This window comes from Xiphophorus couchianus, chromosome 17 (assembly GCF_001444195.1).
Source record: "Xiphophorus couchianus chromosome 17, X_couchianus-1.0, whole genome shotgun sequence".
NCBI classification, from domain to species: domain Eukaryota; kingdom Metazoa; phylum Chordata; class Actinopteri; order Cyprinodontiformes; family Poeciliidae; genus Xiphophorus; species Xiphophorus couchianus.
In genome coordinates, this window is record NC_040244.1 from 11915154 (window position 1) to 11923867 (window position 8714).

At 38.8% G+C, this 8714-nt stretch overlaps 2 protein-coding genes across 2 annotated transcripts; both read left to right on the forward strand.

The window, feature by feature from the left end:
• Nucleotides 1-464: 464 nt before the first annotated feature.
• On the forward strand, nt 465-5744 carry pwp1 (PWP1 homolog, endonuclein). The gene is made up of 15 exons (XM_028044350.1): nt 465-652; nt 890-948; nt 1032-1225; nt 2450-2535; nt 2617-2713; nt 3010-3120; nt 3239-3369; nt 3526-3596; nt 3808-3904; nt 3995-4056; nt 4134-4245; nt 4335-4425; nt 4517-4638; nt 4749-4854; nt 4941-5744. The coding sequence occupies exons 1-15, from the start codon at nt 587-589 to the stop codon at nt 5033-5035; spliced, it is 1500 nt and encodes a 499-aa protein (XP_027900151.1). The 5' UTR covers nt 465-586; the 3' UTR covers nt 5036-5744.
• Nucleotides 5745-6092: 348 nt separating this feature from the next.
• mrpl42 (mitochondrial ribosomal protein L42) lies at nt 6093-8490 on the forward strand. Its single transcript, XM_028044353.1, has 5 exons — nt 6093-6249; nt 6629-6692; nt 7230-7314; nt 7516-7679; nt 8382-8490. Exons 1-5 carry the CDS (start codon nt 6171-6173, stop codon nt 8425-8427), a joined length of 438 nt encoding a protein of 145 aa, XP_027900154.1. The 5' UTR covers nt 6093-6170; the 3' UTR covers nt 8428-8490.
• The last annotated feature ends 224 nt before the right edge of the window (nt 8491-8714 follow it).

Sequence of the window (8714 nt, forward strand, 5' to 3'; positions counted from 1 at the left end):
AAACAACAAAGTTCAACAACTTCTCCAAGTTTGTTTTTTTTTAGCATACACGCTTCTAATTTAATAGTTGCACTGCCATAAGGGGAGGTTATGTCAGATACATAGATTTTTAAGTCCAAGTTATTAAAGTTTTTAACATTTTAGTGGGAAATGGCAACTTGACGGTCCCTAAAACATAGACATAAATACTATTTTCAACCGAAGCAGTGTTGTGCTGACTTTAGTGTTCCAGTTTAGATATCCATCTTCGGTGTCTCCCTTTTCTCACATAGCCGCCGATGGAGTTCCAGTATGTTTTGACGACCTACGTTCGCTAGATTATGAAATACAGTTTTAATTTCTGACTTTCGATAGGCTTGAAAATTTTACTTCAGCTTTTTGTAAGGCATTTCGAAACTAATTCGGTCCTTTTCTGCGTCTTTGACGGAATTTTAATCAGGCAGATTTTTAAACGGCCTAAGTAGGAGCGGTCCTAATCTCTCACATGTACCACAGTGTGCATGCCTGAAGTGATACAGTCTGAGAAGGGGGATAAAAGGACATTTTATTATATTTACTGCTGCTGGTCTACAAGTATTTTTACATTATGAGCTCCCAGATTACGTGTGTCGGGTGGGTGAAGCGTGGCGTTGCCAAGGAAACCCCTGACAAGGTAGGGAATGTAAACATACAGAAGAAAAATGTCAACACGGCAGTTTAAAGCCTTCGTGATCATGCTTTAGGTGCTTTTACTGACATTTTAAAACTTCAGTCTGTCTAAAAGAAATGTATGGACTAACAGATGGCATAACACATATAAGAATCACTTGAAATTAAATATACATTTATATTTCACTTTCATTTATCGCGTGTGTACAAAAGCAAGGCTTCTGTTTTATTTTTCTCTCAGGTCGAGCTGAGCCAAGAGGAGCTTCAACGCATCATCACCGAAGCTAGAGACGATCTGGGGTAATCATTGCAAATGCAAAGACAGAACACTGATTTGATTTTGATGGCAAGCGACAAGTGCCACTTTTTGTCATTGAACCCAGGGACGTAGCAGGGGAAGATGAAGATGAGGAGGAAGATGAAGGTATTCCACGTGATGACGATCCATCTGGAGAAACAGTAGATGATGATGATGATGATGATGATGAGTTGGGTCCAAAGACTGGGAATGATGACGAGGAGGAAGACGATGAACTGGCGGAGTATGGGCTGGACAAGTATGATGAAGAGGATGCAGGTAAATGGGCAGAGTATTTGTGTTTTTATTTGTTCCTCCTCTTCTACGCAGCAATTAAAAATCATTTGCAAAAGTATTTACACAACCTTAAAGTTTTTTTTGTTTGTTTGTTTGTTTTTTTGAGAGACGAGAAGAACGTAGCCTTCAATTGTGCAGTGGAAAGACGCTAGGAAAATGTTTTCCAAATGTTTTCAGAAAAGTCTGACCTGCATCCACATTCCCCCATTTACTAAAAAATGCTGCACATCACCTAAGCAGAAAGTAGTATTCATTGAAATATTGCAGCGATAGCATCATGAGGGGAGAGGAAGCAGAATAATAGAGTAGAAAATCGGTACTTTTATCATTACTAATAAAATTGATATTATTTAAAAAAATAAAATAAACCTTACAGTGGTGTCAAATCTAAGAAAAGTAAAATAAATCAGCTAGAAATAAATGCATGCAGATTCTACAAAATGTATATGTAATGAGATTATTAAAAAAATAGATTAAAAGTAAGATTACAGCTAAATGATTGGCAGTATAATCACCATCAAGCAAATATGGTGCCGACGTACGCATCACTTCCACCTCTTCTTCTTAATGAATGAAGAGTTTGTTGAACTGCTGGTGTGAAGTCAGCTTTAATGTCAATCTTTGAAGTTGCTCTTGTTACTATTTCACTTTGTTCCACTGATACCAACACCACCGTCGAACTAAAATACAACATAAACTTAAGTGAGACGCTGTCAATAACGACAATAACGACATAAAAAATGATATAATTACATATAAACATACCTCGCTGGCTGACCCTTCCTTTCGAGGTAGAAATGAGGTTATTAAATAAATTCTTAAACTTAAATTACCCTTTTACAGCCACTTACTAAAGCTATGCTTTCATATCGCATGCATCTTCTTTCTCTGGTTCCCTAGCAACATGCTGGATTCCACTGCCTACTTTAACCTTTCAAAATAAGAGTTGTAGTAACAAAAAATATAAACAATACAAAACAAAACATGTCAACTAAAATTATGGCAGTAAAAATACGGACAGGCAATTGCTAATATAGCGATTCTATGTATTTATGTATCATTTCCCTTCCCCTTCACATCTGTGCTATTTTGTTTTGGTCTATCGCCTACAATACCAATAGAATACCGTTGCTTTTTTTGTTTATGACTTTACAAATTGTAGATAAATTCAAGGATATTTAAAACATTTCATCGACTCCAATTCAGCTACTGCTAACCTTGGTGACAGTCTAGCTGGGCTCACAGTGTTCAGCTCTAACGACGAGGATCCCTACATCACCATCAAAGACACGGTGAGTATCTGTTCAGATCGGGTCTTATTTGTCCCAAATAAAGTCCCACCTGTGTAATTCTGTTTGCTCACCTCCGTCTAGGACCAGTATGAGCGAGAAGACTTCCACATCAAACCCACTGATAACCTCATCCTGGCTGGCAAAACGGAGAAGGACTGCTGCAACTTAGAGATCTATAGTAAATATATCATTTTTATTATGATAAGTGTGTTTGATGATTGGAAAACTGGAACAATCTATTACTCCTCGGTTGGAAAAATAGCAGTATGGAAAAACAGTGTTTCTGCGGTGCTTCTTTGTCTAAAAACAAAAGTCTACATTTCTAAAGCATCCACTTATCTGATAAAAAAAAATAATCAGAATTGCGAGTCTGTGGAAATGTGTAGGAACCCTGTTTTAATAATTCATATTTGAAGTTAAGTGCATTCTTTTTTTAGAAAAGAGCATTTATAAATGTGTTGTGCAACTTCCCAGTTTATAACTCAGAGGAGGAATCTATGTATGTCCATCATGACATCCTGCTGCCAGCCTATCCGTTGTGTGTGGAATGGCTGGACTTCGATCCCAACCCACAAGAGGGACGAGGTAACGAAGCCTTCAGTCAAGAATAATAAGAAAAAAAACTCCAGTTATTTGATAAGTCATGTTTCAAGCTTTAGTAAAAAGAAATCAAAATAATGTTCCTTGTTCATCCACTCTGCAGCTAACTACGTCGCCGTGGGCAACATGACTCCACAGATAGACGTGTGGGATCTGGATGTGGTGGACTGTTTGGAGCCAGTCTTCTCCCTCGGGAGCAAAAAGGCCTCCAAGAAGAAAAAGAAAAGCAAAAAGGTGCAAAAATCCCATTAATGTTACACAACTAGCCGCACATGCAGGGGAGAATTTATTTCATTTTGGCCTGACTATTTTATTGCCGTCATTGTGGCATAATAACTTATTAAAAGCTTGTTTTGGTGGCAAATGTTTGAACATGTCGCTGTGTTGCAGGGTGCAGCAGTGGAGCCTGTGGAGGGACACACAGATGCAGTGTTGGATTTATCCTGGAACAAGCTGGTCAGGTCAGTGATTTTTACTCCAATCTCAGTTCTGGAAAAGTCTTAAAACCTTTATTAGATCTGGGCAAGCATGAAAGATGACAACAAAGCAAAGAAAAATGGCTGTATTTTCAGACTGCTGTTTAAATCATCCGTCCAGCCCTCATTTGTCTGTCTGCAATAGTCAACCCGATATGATTTACATGTTTTATTTCCAACATTTGCTCATTTTAAGGAATGTGCTGGCCAGTGGATCTGCAGACGACACGGTCGTCCTGTGGGATCTGTCTCAAGGCAAGCCAGCCACAACTCTGCGGAAGCATACAGACAAGGTATCCTGCGATGCTGAAATGTTCAGGATTTGCTTTCTCAGAGTGGGCAGCCTTTAGCCGCTGTGAAACAACCGACTTCTTATGTTCCAGGTCCAGACGTTGAGATTTCATCCCTTCGAGGCACAGACCTTGATATCTGGATCATATGACAAGTAAGCGTGATCTTCGCTGCGTCTTTGCCGACAGATACTTGTATGGTTTCGCATTAACGTCAGGGTTTCCTCTTTAGGACAGCCGTCCTTTATGACTGCCGGAATCCAGACAGCAGCTTCAGAACCTGGAGGTTTAGTGGGCAAGTGGAGAGGCTGGCCTGGAACCACTTTTCACCCTTCAACTTCCTGGTGAATACTCAGAACTTCAAGCATACTCATTTACAATAACTTGCTACAGTATTTGTCTGTTAGTATTTATCTCTGTGTGTGTGTTTAAGGCCAGCACAGAAGACGGTTTCGTCTACTGTCTAGATGCCCGCACCGATAAACCATTGTTCACACTAAAGGCACACGACGAAGAAGTGTCAGGTTTGTCAGATGCTGATGGAGAAACTTTTCGTTTTGTCGGTCTGTGTCGTTTATGGTGGAATAAGATGACATTTTTATTGAACTTTTGCAGGTTTAGACCTCAGCAGCCAGATCAAAGGATGTCTCGTCACCTCATCTGCTGACAAACACGTAAAGATTTGGGACATTTTAAGCAACAAGCCCAGCCTGGTGCACTCTCGAGACATGAAAATGGTGAGAAGTTGCGTAGTCGAGTTTTGAATAATTTTAGATAAAGCTGCAGCTGTGGAATATCTTTTAGGTTTTTGGGTGGTGAATTGAAATTTATTTTTTGGTGTGAGCAGGGGGTGCTGTTCTGTGCTTCGTGCTGCCCTGATCTGCCCTTCGTCTACGCCTTCGGGGGACAGAAGGATGGCTTGCGAATTTGGGACATAAGTGACGTTGCAGCAGGTACGTGCAATCCCTCTGAGTTTTTCCTTTTCCTATAACTTTCTTACCCTCTTCATTCAACTGCCTCTTTTGCTGTCTGCTTTTAGTGAGCGAGGTGTTCGGCAGCCGAGAGCGCATGACGGTGAACCCGGGAAGCCAGGCTTCCTCGCCTGCAGCCACAGCAGACATGGAAGTCTCCTAGTGATCTTCTGGCTCGTCTGTAACCATAAATTAGTCGAATTACCATGGAAACCCAGCAGGTTTCCCTGTCGTGCCTTGCCGCGAGAAGGGCAGAACTAGATAAATCTGAACTCACAGCGTAGAATAAAGACTGACCAACATGTATCTAAAAAGACTGGAACACAAACTAGTTAATAAAATGGAAATTACAATAATTAGATGAGATTATCTGATGGAGGCAGAAATGCTATTTTTTTATAACTGTGCTAGTACACATCGTACACATTTTCTCAGATCTTTGCCCCCGTGCCTCGCTCAGTGTATTACAAGTACAAATCACTATTAAAAGTAGTAGTACTGATTTACCTGTTCACACAAAATACATCAACTAAAGTGTTTTATAGTAATTACAAATGTTAAGTTACCAGATATGTTGCTGTTGAATCTGTTTTTATTTTTTATGTGGATCCTAATATTACCATTGGTCTTTGTTTGGCGTTCAGTTGTAAAACGAACATTTTGTTTAAAGTAGATCAAATATGGTATAAATTGTTTAGCGATGTCAGTCTATGGCTTCCGGTTGCATGCACTATATGTTTAGCATCTTTTTTGCTGATGTTTTGGTTCCTGTTCACAAATAACATTAGCACCATTTAAATCTGTTTAAAGCAATTAAAAACGTGTCACTGAATGAATAGAAGTGGGTTTTGAATAAATTTTGTTGCAATATAGTGGAAGAATACAATAATTTCCACTGAAGTACCTAAGACACTGGTATTTTACAGTTATGTATAACTTTGGGTTGGTCTATCAACATTTCAGTAAGATTCCATGAAAATACAGAAGCATGCTACATAGTATCTAAGTTGCTTATTACCAAAGTACCTGTACTTAAGGTCCAGACTGGCATCTTAAGCTGCTGGGGAAAGTAACGTTTTTAACTTTTAAGATTTTTTACTTCTTCTTCTTCTTCTTCTTTTCCTTTTTTATGGCGGTTGGCAAACAACTTTTAGATGTGCATTACCGCCATCTAAGATTTTTTACTTGAAAATAAAGTCGTTATTTATCCAGGTAGTTGGTTAGTAGTACAGAGGAACCTTTGATCGGATTGCTTAGTCGGAACTATTATTTTGACGCACACTCCATAATAACCGAGCATGGCGTCGGGTCACTTGTGCAAGCTGCACAGCTGTGCATCTCGACTTTTATACGGCGCTACGCTGCGAAACGTGCAGAGTAAGTGTTGTTTTTACTCATAGCGAACCCATACATTTTTTTTATATAGTAGTTGAGTTTCCAATTTAAAGCGCCTAAAACACTGACGATAGCTGCTAAGGCTAACAGTGGGGCTAACCTTGACGTCTGTCCAGCAATTAAACATATTGATTTAGTACACAGTCGTTAATACAGATTTCTCTGTGTGAAATACAGAAAATATTTTAATTTAAATACTGTATTGAATATTTTATTACGTTATATTTTCAATATAACTTATTTATTTTAGGAAATGGATAACGTGCTCCTGTAGTCAGTTTAAAGTAGTTTTTGTGACTCCTTCACTGGACCGTGATGTTGTATTGATGACGAGTTGTATCCCTGCTTTTTTCCTTTGCAGCGTGTTTGGTGCCACTTCGACTGAAGTCCGGTGTTAACCCTTCATTAATTCAAGGCCATAACTGGTGTGTTACTTTGAATGTGTCTCTACGTCTAAATACACATACTAAAGCTTTGAGACTGGCAGAAAAAAAAAATATTTTCCCCCACAAACCTTGTGACTTCACTTTTTGTGAAGCTAGTTTTGTTGAGTCTCTGTTGGTGTTCACAATATTTATTGTGAATATTAATCGTTTTGCATAAACCTTATGAAATGTTGAAGAAGCACTATTTGTGAAAAACGCGATTTTGATCTGTCTCAAAACGTTTTACTGATTGTAGCTCTAAATGTCTAAATTTACTCTCTGTAAGAATTATGAGTTATTATTAGAACATTTTTTTTCAGGTGAGGAATAATTACAGAAAAAGTGGATCAATCCTAAAGTCACTTCTCAGTCAAAAATGGACAGATTTGATTCTCTCTGATATGCACTTTTGTAGAAAAAATACTTAATCATTAATCAATCAAAATCAACTTTTCATTTAGTTGCATGTAGTAAAACAAAACACCTACATTGTTGAGCTACATCTTGGACATTAACTTCTTAATTTCTATCATTTAGTGAGGTGGAAATAGGTGTTACATCTGATGGGAAAACCATAGTATGCTACCATCCTGCTGTTGACGTTCCATACGAGCTCACTCAGGTAAGCTCACCTACTCTGCGCTCAGGCCAAACCGTTTGCCTGATTGTCTTGTGAAACCACATAGAGAAGTGAAACATTATTTTTCGACTATTTAAACTCATTAAGTTGTTCTTGAACTGCAATGTTACGCTATATGTATGATAGGATGAGCAATATGAGTGTGTGCCAAAAAAAAAACCCATTGTGTGTATACCTCTGCAGCCCATAGAGCGACCAGACCCTTTGACCAACCAAGCAGAAACCCACGATCAAGTTTTGAAAGCCCACCTCAGCAAAGAGGTGCTGGACGGCAAAAAGGGGCCGACTATAGAGGAGCTGAGCAAGATGTTCTTCACCACCAAACACCGCTTTTATCCTAAAGGACAGTAAGTATACAAATACAACAACTTTTAAAGAAGCAGTGTCCTACAAAAGTATTGTACACCTTGGCGTTTCTACATTTCTGTGGTTTATTGGGTTTTTATGAGAGAAGCAAACATGGAGGGGTGCCTCAATGTGAGTTGCAACAAAAATGATGGATGGTTTTTAAAATGCTTTACGGAAGAAATCTGGTGTTATTTCCACCATGAGACACGGTGGCGGCATTGTGCTTTGGGGTTACATTTCGACAGGAGGGACCGGAAAGCTGTCCGGAGATTTTGAGTCTCTAGATGTTGGGGGGGGAGAGATAAAAGTTCTGCCCCACTGTGAAAGATTTGCAGCTAAAGCTACCTCGACAAACTCAAGAGGGCTTAATACACACACATCACATTTCTGAAAACCTATAGATTCTTTTTTCCTCTTCCCAATTTTATTACTTTGCATTGAACTATTGCTTAAAATGCCATTTAAAACGAGAGTGAAAGTGCTTTTTGCTCTTTGTAGTTTGTGTAAGATAAAACTAAAACTGGTGTTATACCAGTTAAAGATGATCATACAATGTCTCCTACTTTTCTCACATTAACAATACTGTTCTGTTCCTATGTATATGTCTACTGTATAGACCAGGCCTGTCTTGTTTTTATTTCTTCACTATCTGAGATTGAGATTGTTTGCAAATATCAAGCAATCCTTTTCACTGTTCACAGGTACGTCTCGAGGCGCATCAATAAAACCCCCCCTAAGGACAGATGATCAACGTGCATAAACTGATGTTTGACTTGTAAAAACATTGTTTAATAAACTGGTGAATGTTCAGTCTGTTGTCCTTTACCTGCCCCCCTCCCGCTCCATCAGCATCAAGCTAACATATGAGAGAAACGGGGAGCTACTGATGTATAATGCTTGTTTGAAAAAAGAATTCAAAGTTTGTTGAAAGTAGCTGCAGTCCAGAGATTTTATTCTAACAATACAAATATAGAATGATCAGGAAAACCTTATTATTTTTGTTTGGTGTAAGAAATCAAACTGACCTCATATAG

Excerpts from the sequence above, each read along its gene's own strand:
- pwp1 (XM_028044350.1), top strand. The coding sequence starts at position 587 with ATGAGCTCCCAGATTACGTGTGTCGGGTGGGTGAAGCGTGGCGTTGCC. Across the intron at positions 4,426-4,516 it reads ACACGACGAAGAAGTGTCAG|GTTTAGACCTCAGCAGCCAG; the intron begins GTTTGTCAGATG and ends GAACTTTTGCAG. Across the intron at positions 4,639-4,748 it reads ACTCTCGAGACATGAAAATG|GGGGTGCTGTTCTGTGCTTC; the intron begins GTGAGAAGTTGC and ends TGGTGTGAGCAG.
- mrpl42 (XM_028044353.1), top strand. The coding sequence starts at position 6,171 with ATGGCGTCGGGTCACTTGTGCAAGCTGCACAGCTGTGCATCTCGACTT. Across the intron at positions 6,250-6,628 it reads TACGCTGCGAAACGTGCAGA|CGTGTTTGGTGCCACTTCGA; the intron begins GTAAGTGTTGTT and ends TTTCCTTTGCAG. Across the intron at positions 7,680-8,381 it reads CGCTTTTATCCTAAAGGACA|GTACGTCTCGAGGCGCATCA; the intron begins GTAAGTATACAA and ends CACTGTTCACAG.